Here is a 12925-nt window from a genome sequence, read left to right as displayed (position 1 = left end):
CAAGGTTGGCCGTGTATTGTAGGTAGAAAATTATCGTAATTGTAAGCCGGTACCTGCCCCTCCATTATCGTCTTCTGCCTCGCTCCCAGAACACGTGCGCCCAGCGTGGTATGCAAGAACTCTGATGGGTGAGATAATTACCCCTTAGAGACATAAAAAAGAAGTAAATATAGAGAGAAGAAATTTATTTAAAGACAGAGAAAATGAAGAGAAATTCTTGACGAAAAAAGTTTCTTGGTGAGTGCAAGCATGGCCTTGTATAGTGTGGTATATTAAGGAGTGCGAAAGGGAGAAGTGAGATGGAAGAAGTCTAGCCAAGCCAGGACTAGCTGGGTGCACACCATAGACGCCAATCTTCGTGAAACGTCTATAGTCGTTGCAGTGCTGCCTACTCAATTTTATAAACATTACATATGTACTCTCTGGCGCAGCCGTCACGTTGGGTTAACGTCAATTGTGGTTAGTTACCATGCGCTGAAGTTGATTCATGTAGCAGTGTCCAGGGCCAGCGTCCTTGCGAGCATCATGAAGTGCTTCATATCAGCTTTTGGTGTTTCTAATACGCATGTTTCAGTTGGCATCGTTGCGCAAGTGTAAATGACTGGTTATGTAAACATCTGCAACTCTTCAACCTATGTCTGCGCGTGCAACATTTGTACATATACTTAGCGTAATTTCATGACGTGTAGCTCAATAAAAAATTGCAACATGGTCACCTTCCCTCCGCATGCTTCGCATAACGTTGATTCCCAGGTGCGTGGAATCTGCCGAATTTTTTTCTGAAGATAGTTACTGTAGTTGGTGCTTGTCCTGTGCTGTGTGTGTTCATCTCTGTCTCGCTCGTAATTTGTACTCGGCAATTCGCAATAATCTCTGTACCCTCTTTCCTCACTTTCCCCGCCCCCTTTGCGATGCTGTGCCGACAAATGAGCATCTTGCCTCACCTCAAACAACTATCATCACGAAAAACCTAAAGTGCTCTTCAGGGCACAGCTTTGGTACATGGTCAGAAAACTCCCTCGGGACTACTTCAGTCGAACTGCCTGACTCGAACCTCGATATACCAAATCCGAAGGGGTTCACAAAAGAGGTGCATATGAAGTAAATCCGATGTATACAATAAGTGTACGAAATATATTTCGAGAGGATTGAACAAGTGTTAGATATACCTTGTGTTGGTCTCAACTGTTCTATCACAAGGACAACGTCCCCCCCCACCCCATTGATGTCTAATGGTTATGGTTCTCGGTTGCTAACCAAGTATCGCAGGATCAAATCCCAAACAACGCGACCACATTTTCGTTGGAGGCGAAAGTGCTTGAAGCCGCCATGCACTTAAATTTCGGTGCTCATAAAGTGGTTTAAGTTTTTGGAGCCCCCTCAATATGGCGCCCCTCAACCATACCGTGGTTTTGGAACGTTAAGCCCCCAAATTATAAATATTCTGCCCGATATGGTTCGATATATATATGAATTTGGCACCTTCTCTGTCATCGTTCCGCATCCTTTCAGGCGTCATCTTCTCTTCTCCCAACTCATTTTTGCTCTTCGGAGCATCTCTCCGGCGAGGGCAGGGGGAGTTCATCGTTCGGCGGTGGTGGCAGCGGCTCACCGTGAAGTATGGCGCCACGCGCTCGAGAGAAAGGTGGCCGTACATGTATATATGCATGCAGCAGCTGCCGCAGCGGTATGCAGGTGCCACGAGGTTGTGCATGCGCGCGTCCCTGCGGATGCTCCACGCGCCTCAAGGGGTCAACCGGGCGTCGATTCTCGCACCAGCCGCTGTCGGCCGCGACAGCGAGGGTCAGTCAGCTCGGCACGCCGTTGAGCCCGTTCATACAACGAACCTCCGTCGCTGCGTCCGCAGCCATCCATTCTTTTTTGCCGGAGCCTCCCGCTGCGGGGCGCGACAGGCGGAAAAGCTTGTTTCCTTCTCAGACGGCGCACGCACATCGGTGTGGCCGTGTTGCCTCCTTTTGCGACTGTATACACTCCGTCTGCCGAGTGTTTAATTTGGGGTGAGCTACGGCGTTGAGAACTCCCAGGGTTTCTTATGCTATCGCTCAAGCAAACTTGAAGGTGGAAGCCAGCTTCATTTAAAGACTATATATATAAAGTCTGTCTTGGGTTACAACGCAAAAATTTTCGTCTGTCTGTTTTTCTGATGCTCTGTCAGTTGCACGATTCGGCCAAGACACCTGCTTAACGCTCAGCCATCTTGATATTCTTGCTGCATTCATATTCGCGAACAGTGCTAATTATAAAGCAAGTATTACGCATATTTTAGGTAAGCATGCATGCGTAACTATTATGTACTGTCTTTCTTTATTTCTAAAATGCACAGATACAGAATGCCAAAAAAAAAATCCACAGTGCCTATTACGCTGGGCTGACGATGTGACGGGGCTTTCGCTAAAACGACACTGTACTGTCATCTACCAATGGCTCTGCGTTCTAGAAAAAAAGAAAAAAAAAAACTTCCGTTTCTTGAAGTTACTGACATATGGCGTCCATACATCTCACGCAGCGCCTACTCACTGATTTTCTCACGAAGAACGTTAAATAAACGTTTTATACTCTATAGACAGAAGACTATCGTCTTTCGACGACCTTTATCAGTGAAGCTCGCAGATACGCGGTCATTTTTGTTTTTTTTCCTCAGTCGATGTATCGATCCTCCCCCAGGCCCCTCCAAGAACTTTCTGAACCTAACGTGGTTTTTAAGTGCGGAGCACTTTCTATGGGCTGTCGATAAATGCTGTCGTATGCTGCCATCGCTAGGCGTAACGCATGTGAAAAACCGCGTGCGGCATAGCCATCTGCAGCATATAAAGCGCGTGCTCGCCCCAAGGTGAAGTCATCTTTCGTCTGGTTCTTCGTGCGCCTTGATGATGATATAAGTTGCGACGCACTTTCGGCCCGGGCTATTGCATGCTGTTACTGATTGGTGTAACGCATCGATTAGCGTAGCCACATATTAGAACGAAAAAAAAAAGAACAACCAAGCGAGAAATAGAGAGAGAAAGAAATGGAAAAAAATAGGGTGGGGGGAAATAAGGACAGCAGAAATGACAGAACAACTGGAAAAGAGAAAAAGGAAAAGAGAAGAAATCAACGTTGCTTCTGTGTTTGTTTTTGTTGTTTTTTAGGGGGGGGGGGTGTTTGTCACTTTCGACGGAACGGTAACCATTTTATGTACCACCACTCCTGCTTGGACCGAGGATGCCTGCAGTACATTGGAATATAAATAAAAAGTGGAAACCGAAGACAAGCAGAGAAGGCTGCCCTGCTCTGTACTTCCTTCAGGCTTGGCACCACAAAAGCGAAGCTGCCTTAACTCTTGACTTCCTCCAGGATCAGAGGCGTTCCAAGCTCTCCGCGCTTCACCCGGTTTGGTAATTTTTCCGTGATTGACCCACTTTTGAAAAAAAAGAAAAAACCGACGGCGACGTAATGTGATGAAGTCATCGCGACGGCTCAAATTTTTGGCCACTTCATGATGACATCAGAGGGTGACGTCATCGCGACGTCACACATCACCAAAGTTTGATGACGTCAAAATTATCACCGAAGTTAGATAATCACACGATCAGACGTCGCAAGGTGAAGTCTCATCGTGTGACAATTGTTTTGCGTCGCCCGTGCGCTCAAGCCTCCGACGGCCAATTTTCGTGCTTGATGAGACATTTAAGACTTGCCTAAAAAATTATGAAAGGACTCTTCTTGGGTTCGCTACATACGGTTCATGAACAATATGGCAGTACAGCGCGAAATACGAGGCAACGAAGCACGCAGGACACAACGCTCTCTGTCAACTCCTTGTCAACAACGCTATCAACAACGGTATCTATCAGTTGATAGAGAGCCCTGTGATCTGTGTGTCTCACTCTCCCGTACGCTTTTATGCCATATTAAAAGTTATACTTTGCTGTTTTGCCTACCAAGACTATTCCGTATCATAATTATAACAGCAAAGTGTGCGGTTCAGTAATTACATTAAACGTTAAAGAACCCCAGATAGTCAAAATTTCCGGAGCCCTCCACTACGGCGTCTCTCATAATCATATGGTGGTTTCGGGGGTTAAACCCCTCATATCAATCAATCAATCAATCAATCAATCAAGATGAATTTTGGTGGGCATGGTCATGCATGATACAACCATTAGTGCTTCACTATAATATGCCAGGTGCATTTGACTGTAGTAACATTGCTCATGCTTAATTTGTTTGTCGATATTGTCAAAAAGTTTGACATATACTATCTTACTTTGTTAGATATGAAACCCTTTTTTGTTTTAACGGACGGGCCTCCAAACCTGAATGTGAAATTATTTATGCAATCGCGAACAGCATGGAGTAAAAAAATGGTCGTATGTGTGATATCAGACGTACCGCAGGGTACAAGTTGTTTCGCACCTATTTATAGTTTACATATTCGACATTGTGGTATAGTGTATATTTTCACATAAAGCTGTTCGCAGACCACTGCATGCAGACATTATCTGTCGACAAGTTGCTTCAACACTAGGTGCAAGATGACCTAAATGTAGCAACAACGTCACTTTGATGCACTAAATGAAGCATGTGCACGCTTATCCCCGTGTGCAACCAGGTTAGACTTTTAGGGGGGGAACGACCGTGCATGTGCGTCCTTCGCTGGCAAAGGTCGTCGAAAGTCTTTTGTGTGGAGGCGCTGCGTGAAATAAAAACGCCATTTAGCAGTGATTTCAAGAAATCGGAAAGCTTTCTTTTTTTTTTAACGCAGAGGCACTAATAGGTGGCAGCACCGTTTTATTTTAGTGAATCGTAGGAAACGCCCTCTTTTCTCGTTCATAGCGTCGCATTGTCAGCGCAGCGTAACAAGCACTGCAGTCCTTGGAATTACGTATCTACGCATTTTAAAAATAAAGAAACACACTATACCGGACACCTACGTATTGATATTTACCTCAGGTACGCGTAACACTTGCTTTTTGATTGACAATGTTCACAAGTATGAATGCAGCCAGTCGATCAAGATGGTATAGGCGTTGAGGGAGTACTTAAACTTTCTCTCCGGGTGGCTGAATCGCGCAGCATATGGACAGACACAGACCAAAGTTTCTGCGTAGACGTATCCCAATAAAGACTCGTGTTTTGAATTCACCTATACATATGAAGCTTCACTACCGTGAAACCGAGGGAATGAGTGGAATGAGTGGCGCGGGCACCCATGGGACGGTCCCGTTCATAGAGTTTCCGCTGATTCATTTACCAATCTCTCTATGACACTAATGTTTGCAAGTATATGTATACGGTTACCCGGCATGAGTATACAATCTTGTGAAAGAGTTTCGCCAACTTGATTGATTGATTGATATGTGGGGTTTAACGTCCCAGTTTCGCCAACTTGGTTTGTGGAAATGTGCATGCTACCTTTTGCTACGTTTTATCAATTTTCTGTTTGTTACGGCGGTTGAGATACGTGTCGTTTGCGGGGAGTTTTGTCAGGTTTTTTCCCCCTACAGGTGTATCGACGAAGGCGCCGGAGAAGCGCCGGTGCGGGAGGGCCTGTCGCGAGCTTGGCGAAGTGGTCGAGCCTTCTCTTGCGCAGCACAGTTGTCGGGCCGCAAGATCGCAGATTGTTTTTGGCAATTTAAAGACAATCATTGGGATCACTTATTGGTTATTGTCTGTTAATTATATTATTTTTAGACCTTGTTGGTAAAATTTAACCCGTTTTTTTTAGTGCTAGCTTTCTTCTAGGCCTGTTATCGCCCCTTTATTTTGAGCGTGATCACGTCACATATAATCAACGATGGACGGCAAGCCAGACACCTTAAAGCACTACGCACTTAAAGCTTAAAAAAACTGAACGATTTCAATAAAATTTGAAATACGAAAAACGCTAGGCCAGCGCGGAACATGCCGCACAGTGACGTCGAAAACTTATGGAGTGGCAGGCGTCATGAACTCTCTGCGGGAGACTACTGCAAGTACAAAATTGCAAAAATTCAATATTACAATGTCCGCAGTCCGCAGCATGATGCACTCTTTGTGACACTTGAAATTAAAAGCCTGTTGCACACTTGATATGGATTAAAGGGGCCCTGCAAAACTTTTAAGGTGGCCTTCGAATGAATTTATTAAAACAGCTTACTACCTTAAGAACTTACCACCGCAAAATTTATTAGAATCTGTCCAGTACGAGAGGAATTACGAAAAATTTGTCGCACGCTACCATTGCATTTTCTCTTGTCTCGTGCCGATGAAAGCGCTGGAAGCTTAGCAGGGACGGCACGGGTAAAGAAATACGTCACGCGTGCCTCGTGTTCTTGTGAACTTTTTTTTCTTTTTCCCTTTAAATACGCGTCTTTTCAGTGCGATCGCGTACGCATAGACTAGTCGCGACCTCCCGGGGCTGTCTCTGTAGCAATTGAGCATGCCATGCTCAAATCAGCCAATCGCTGATGCAATAGCTCTGACGAGGAATTTTCGTGTCTGTAGCGTCATTTGACGAGAGAAGAGAAAACACTTTTAGCTGACTTTGAAAATTTAATGTGAAGTTCAGGCTGTGTGCTGCTCTATGATGTTTAACTGGCGAGTTTCAGGGCCCCTTTAGGTTATACAGTTTCGTACCTGAGTTCTCGCAGGACACTACAAGCGGCACTTTGAGGGTTACGTATTGAATCAGGGTGGAAGGGGGGTAAAAGTTCCTCACTCAGCACAAATACCCTCCTCCCCCAACTCCACCGCGTGGGAACACCAGGGCTGGGAGAACACAGCTGTGCTGTAAAGATTAACTCCCGATTTCTCCCTATATGCACCAACAAAGGGTACTTGTGTAAAGAGGAAGCACAGGAAGTTCAATACTTCCTTTTCCCGCCGCAGAAAAACATGTGTGCCATTTCCTGGGAAGGCTTCTTCACCATGCGTGTCTATAGAGTTCGTCATGCGGGACTACGTCAACTCTGTTTCACGTTACGTGACAGTGTGCAATTTGACATGAAGAACAGCACGGCATTAACAACAGAGAGGAACAATGGGAGGTACTGCTGTTCAGCTCGGCCTTTGACGATGTGGCTAATCCAACGGGCAGAGATGATCGCAAGAGACAGCGGAGTCCTGGAATAGGGGTCCCATACTCTCCATCGCCCAATGATCTAAAGTAGAGCTGGTGAGACTCGATATTAGACACCAAAATTACAAATTAGTGAATTAAGAAATTTTAGAATAGCGTGCTTTCTGTTTGTGAGGGATACTCGTGAGGCAATACTTATTTTATAAACGCCGACTGTTTCGTTTCAAGATGACCTGAGTTCGGCGCTTTTTTTCTGTTGCTGCGTACGTCACCGTACGCCGGAATTTACCGCAGTACTAAAAAGCGAAAAAAAAAGAGCGGCTGCGAATCGCGTCGCTGTGAAACATGCGAGCACATTTGCGGACTGATCTGCTGTCTAAGGATGTTTAGAGACATTATTTTATAATAGATACTTTAGGCGCATCCTCAGTAAACAGAGCAGCACTTTGCCTGTGGTCTTACAAACAAGTGAATTATATAGAGGGATAAAAACCCTTGCATTCATTGGTAACAGCCACGCATTGTACTTACGGGTGATGGTTTAAGTTTGTGTGTGGCTATATGTGCCAATGGCAGAGTTATCGATGACATGTGCCTGTTGCTTGCGAGCCCTCGTGCGCGAAGACAAAAACATGTTCTGCACATGTACATATGGTATACGCGTATAGTTATTACACTGACAACGGGAAGCTATGCGGTGCGGACGCGGAATGGGGTGTCACGTGCCATGATGACGACACTGACGTGAGAGAGAGAGAACTTTTATTAAGTCATTGAATTCTGCAAGTGGTGACGTAAGAACGAATGAAGTGCGCATTTCGTTGCAATAATAGTTTTAAATTATCAGATAGTTCTCACTTCTGAATTAATCACGTCAGAACACAAAAAGAAAGAAACCCTCAATAACTAACGTTTCTCTACTGCTGAACATTAGTGTAATCCACGAAGATATTGAGCGGCTACTGTCAGCGGAGAAGCAGAGCATTAAATGATAGTTTCTGTTGTCTTCATTCGCAGAAGGTTGCAAGCTTCGCCAAGCGAGAAGTGTGGCTCAGTCGGCGCGTCAGTTGAGAAGACTTAGCAAAGTTCGTTATGTCACGAAATAAGTCATGAATTCATAATGAAGTTGGTAACAGATAACTGACATTTACAAACAAAACATAAATTCACTGCTTCACATACGTAACCATGGTGCATCTTTGCTGAAGTGGCATCGACGCCCGCATGCCGAAAAACAAAATAAGTATACAGTCGCCTTTCCAAGGCCTCTCATGACACCCTTGCATATTGTGAACACTTGAGACTGTATCTAACGAAGAAAATATTCGTTTGATTCCCTTTGTACTGGGGATTGTTCTATAAACGATAGCGTGAATGAATGGACATTTTGCGCAACCATTACTCCTAACTTTGCTGCACGACATTCTTGCCATGTATTGCAGAACTGTTTAAACTCTGTCCCTTCTGTTTTTTTTTTTTTTTGAGAACGGGCACGCAGAGTTGCAAGCACAGTCAGAGAACAGACAACGCGACCCTTCGTTCCACAAGGACCCGTACACCGTCCGCCCGGCTACTGCCCACGTTCTGCAACGACTGCCAACTTGGGTGCAAGCGTGAACACTGTGTGCACGCTCGTCCTAAACCCTCGTGTAAAGTCTCCCATACCGATGAAATACCGCGCCACTTAAACATGCACCCATCGGTTTGGTGTTAGCGTATGGCCCTGAGATGCCTTAAATGTGATCCGAAATAGATAGTACGTGCAATTCCAGATACGTGCCGTTGAACGAAAGCAGGCGGTCTACTATTGAGCCAAATAGCCGGCGGTAACACGTCACTTTTATTGCGGTTTAGTAAAGTCTCCCTTGTTGACAAGGGCTATATTTCTCAAGAGGTCAGTTTAGATCCAGCTTCAAAGGCACGGATAGCGAAGAACGTGTCCCAAAACACGCCTCGTCCTATATATAGTACAGAGGACAGTACAAGCCGGATGAACACGATGTTGTCACTCTAGAAGTGTGGCAGCTTGGACTATAGTTGGTATGGCATGACGATAGTTATAGCGCGAGAACAGAACGACGACACAGAGACCTTCGCGTCCATCTTGTCTCTGTGTCGTCGTTCCGTTCTCGCGCTATAACTATCGTTATCACTCTAATTGAAATGCCATGCATATGTGTTTTGTGCACCCACCTACTTTCCATGTTCATCGATTCGTTTACGGTAAGGACTTTGGATTACCCTTGCAATCAAGCGAAGGAAGCCAGCGCCTGAAGTAAAAGTGCCTGTTCGTGCCACATTCGTGTGACCAAAGAGGAAGTTCGCGCCCTTTTCCCGCCTTCAGTTCACACGCTATAGCACAGCCACAGCAGTGTTCAATTTTTCCGGTTCCGGCCGCGGGGTCTATAAGTGGGGTCCGGCCGCAGAAGAGGGAGCGGCACTTTCTCGTAACAAGTTCGCCCCGCCGTCGAAGGAGCTGTTTGCAATTAGAGAAAGGATTTGCGGTTTCCGCGGTTAAATTTTTCTCCGAACCGAACTTTTCACGGTCTTTTGGACACAGCCAAATAGGCGCCAGGGTGTCGGTAAAGAACGAGGAACGATATATGTTTGCTTTCGTATACAGCTCTTCAGATACTCTCATTCACATTTATTTGGCAGAAATCAATTGATCGTTGAGCTATAGGCTATTAAACTCACCGTACAGACGACCATTGCCACAACTAAGCGGAGAGTATACTTTCTTTTCAACTCAGGAGAAGCCGGCGAAGAATTGAAGACAACGTGACAGGCAGCACACAATCAAAGAACACATCAAGAACGATGCAAAGTATGCCTTGATATCCATCAATTTAACAGAGTGAAAGAAGAAAAAGCTGAACAGGTTGGTGACTCATGCAAAGACACGCACACTCAAATGAACAAAAAGAATCGGCGTATTCTTTCCTTCCCGCAGTGCGTTCATGCAATTTGCATGTTTACGCCGATTCTCTGAAATTAGCATATAAAACTGACTGGAGAAGTGATCAACCGTTCGATTGATTGATGTAGGTGTCGTATGACAATTTTTTTTTCATTTTCTTGCACTTCATGAAACCTTGGTGACCCTTAAAGGTGAATTTTCTTAAAACCGTTATGTTTCTATCTTGCTCATTTCTTTCCAATGTAATCACTGACATGACAATAATTATAGCGCGAGAACAGAACGACGACAAGCAGGATACGATTTTAGCACTCGTCTTCTTTTCGTCCATTTGTCGTCGTTCTGTTCTCGCGCTATAACATCGTCATGTCATACCAACTAGCCCAAACCGCCATGCTTCTAAGTAATCACTGACCCTTAAAACGCAACAGTGACTAAAATTATTGGCATCACGGAAAGCCACTATGGGATTGTCATGGTAACATCCCCACCGGTACTGTTGTTCTTGTGTCTTACTACCAAACAATACCATTGCTAATATCTTCGTCCAAGTGGTAATTCTTTCACTTTAATTGTGCTGGTTAATATATCACATGGTGCACCTTTCCCCCTTCCTGTAGATTATGCGTGACATCTGTCACGAACCCCATCACCCGAGCCCAAACGATGTCGAAATAAAAATATTTGGGATTCATTGACAGAAATGCCATTTGAAGGTGACATGCCCCTAAATTGAAAGATTTTTATCAATGATGGCGAGTTCAAGACGTCTTTTCGAAATGTTGACTGTTGTGAAATTCGTTGCTCGAACACTGTTGACAACGTGCAATATCATGCGTCATTACGACAGTATAACCAACATAGCGGCTACTTGGGCTCGTTATTATTGCATTTTTGAAAGAAATATACTGCCTTAGTGCGCAGGGAACGTTTTTCAGAATGAAGATAGAGCCGAGAGCTAGGACAGAGCGAGAGATAGGACAGATATAACCAACCTTTCTTCGCGTAATTAGTTCCATAAAGCGGAACGAAATGGGGGAGAAGGTATACGTTGAACAAATATGGCAGAGGGCTAGATTAGGACATGTAAATCTGCAAGTATCACGGACGAATCCATGCGGATTACAAATAATAGTGCTTATCAAATCTTTAAGATAGTTATTTACGTATGTTATGTAGCAATCAGCTGTATAGAGAAAATTTGGATGGAAGCAGAAGGTATGCCTTGGTTACATAGGCACCTTTGCGCCCGCTTGTATTCTCCAACACCCGATGAGAAGATTTCCTATTTTTTATTGCTTCATGCAACGGCTAACCCATTTTACTGCATCAAAAAGTCCTGAATGATAAAGGATAGCGACCTTCTCCGACAGAAGATACTAAATTATGCCGACGCTCCAAGATTGTAAAAGGGAACCGATAATAAGGTCCGCCATTCTGTTGGATGTGCAAGTATCTTATCGTAAACTGGGACCTATAGGTGAAAACACGCATAACGTAAGTGGTTGCTCACTGTAGCGGCCATTTCACGACACAGCATATAAGCATATGCGCAAAGAACAAACGATGTAGTCGACGTGCTACATGTGAAGGCTTAGCAGCCATCTCTGCTTCATACCGCAATACCGTCTCCACCGCTTGTCAGCCTCGCGAGCTCGAACTCGTGCTGTTCAGCCATCTTATATAACCCATAACATGTTCCAGGTCATGACGTCACGGAGATATGTGCCTGACACTTTGTGATGTGGGCCCGCAGTTTTCGGAAGTCCCCGCGTGATTGTGTAATTCCTGATATTTTGTTTTTCATTTACACGAGGCCGAATGTAATTGCGGCTACGATTTGCAGCGACCCGACAAGACATCAGAGATGGCTTGCACGTGGCGTCCATGCATGCAGGCTCTGAATGTACTGGCACTCCATGATGGCGGTTTCGACGACAAACAAGCTGCGGTAAAACTGTTGCAGTGTGATAACGACGCGGCAAGAAAGCTTATGGACGGCAATAACGAAAGCACCTGCATATGGTGTCTTGATAACATTGATGTTGCGTCGCAAACGTCGCGTTATCCCACGCTGGTGCTCCAACGTAGTGATTTCAGCGGCGTAAATGCAAGCACCTACAGCAAATAGGTTTTTTTTTCTTATTCGCGACCCTCACGCAAACGCAATAACGACGTCACGAATTCCCCATTCGCAGGCATTAAGCTTATTTATGGAGACAGCTTGCATTAAACTTGCACATGATAGTAGCAGAGCTATAGAGCTACGTTATAGGCTAGTTGCCTAATGCACTTTCACTACGCTTCTTCATTCACGCAGCGGCGCGCATTAGAAACGGGTGGACCATTCACCTTGAAAAGGGTACGCAGAGTAGAGCGGCCGAATGTTCAGCGTCCCGGCCATCGCCGCGTTCAGCTCCAGGGCCAGCTCCAGCGTCGGCTTTGTGAGCGAGTCACGCTATGCAGAGTCGCGGAGGTCGTCCCCCGCAGCCAAAGTGTCCCGCTCGGGCCGAGCTGCTCGAGTGACCACCACAACCAACGCCACAACCAGAAGCACGCAAACGGAACGGACACAAACAGCGGGCAAGCACCTCCTCTTGGCCGGCAAAAGACCACGGCCGTTGTACGCCGCCTGGCGCAGATTCATTCAATGAACCGCATGCTTCTCCAGTGTGGTTCACGAAAGAACGGAGTCAGTGAGGGATGCTGGTAGCCAGGAAAGGGAGGGCGTAGGGGTCCACAACCAAAGCACCCTTCCCGTCTCTGTTCGGCAGTAGCGTGCTTGTCCCCTCTTCCGCCTGCGATGTGCGAGGCTGCAGGGGACCCGTTTCCGCGGAGGTGAGAGATGTGGGGGGGGGGGGGTGGCTGCGTCTCCCCCCTCCCCGCGCCCGCCGCTTGGTCGCGATTCGTCCCGGAACTGGCAACGGGACGTCCCAGGACCGGAC

The 12925-nt window shown here is 45.8% G+C and overlaps 1 protein-coding gene across 1 annotated transcript in view; it reads right to left on the bottom strand.

Annotated features, from left to right (window-relative positions):
* Positions 1-11658, bottom strand: part of LOC119162077 (paired box protein Pax-7) — a 52285-nt gene extending 40627 nt beyond the window's left edge. Inside the window, exon 1 of the mRNA XM_075885233.1 lies at positions 11607-11658. Within this exon, the coding sequence (XP_075741348.1) occupies positions 11607-11658 (52 nt within the window). The remainder of the gene's footprint in view (positions 1-11606) is intronic.
* Between the last annotated feature and the right edge of the window lie 1267 nt (positions 11659-12925).

Source organism: Rhipicephalus microplus, unplaced genomic scaffold, assembly GCF_043290135.1.
Source record: "Rhipicephalus microplus isolate Deutch F79 unplaced genomic scaffold, USDA_Rmic scaffold_94, whole genome shotgun sequence".
Taxonomy (NCBI): Eukaryota; Metazoa; Arthropoda; class Arachnida; order Ixodida; family Ixodidae; genus Rhipicephalus; species Rhipicephalus microplus.
Note: the sequence above shows the minus strand (reverse complement) of the source record. Positions and strands in the feature narration are given on the sequence as shown.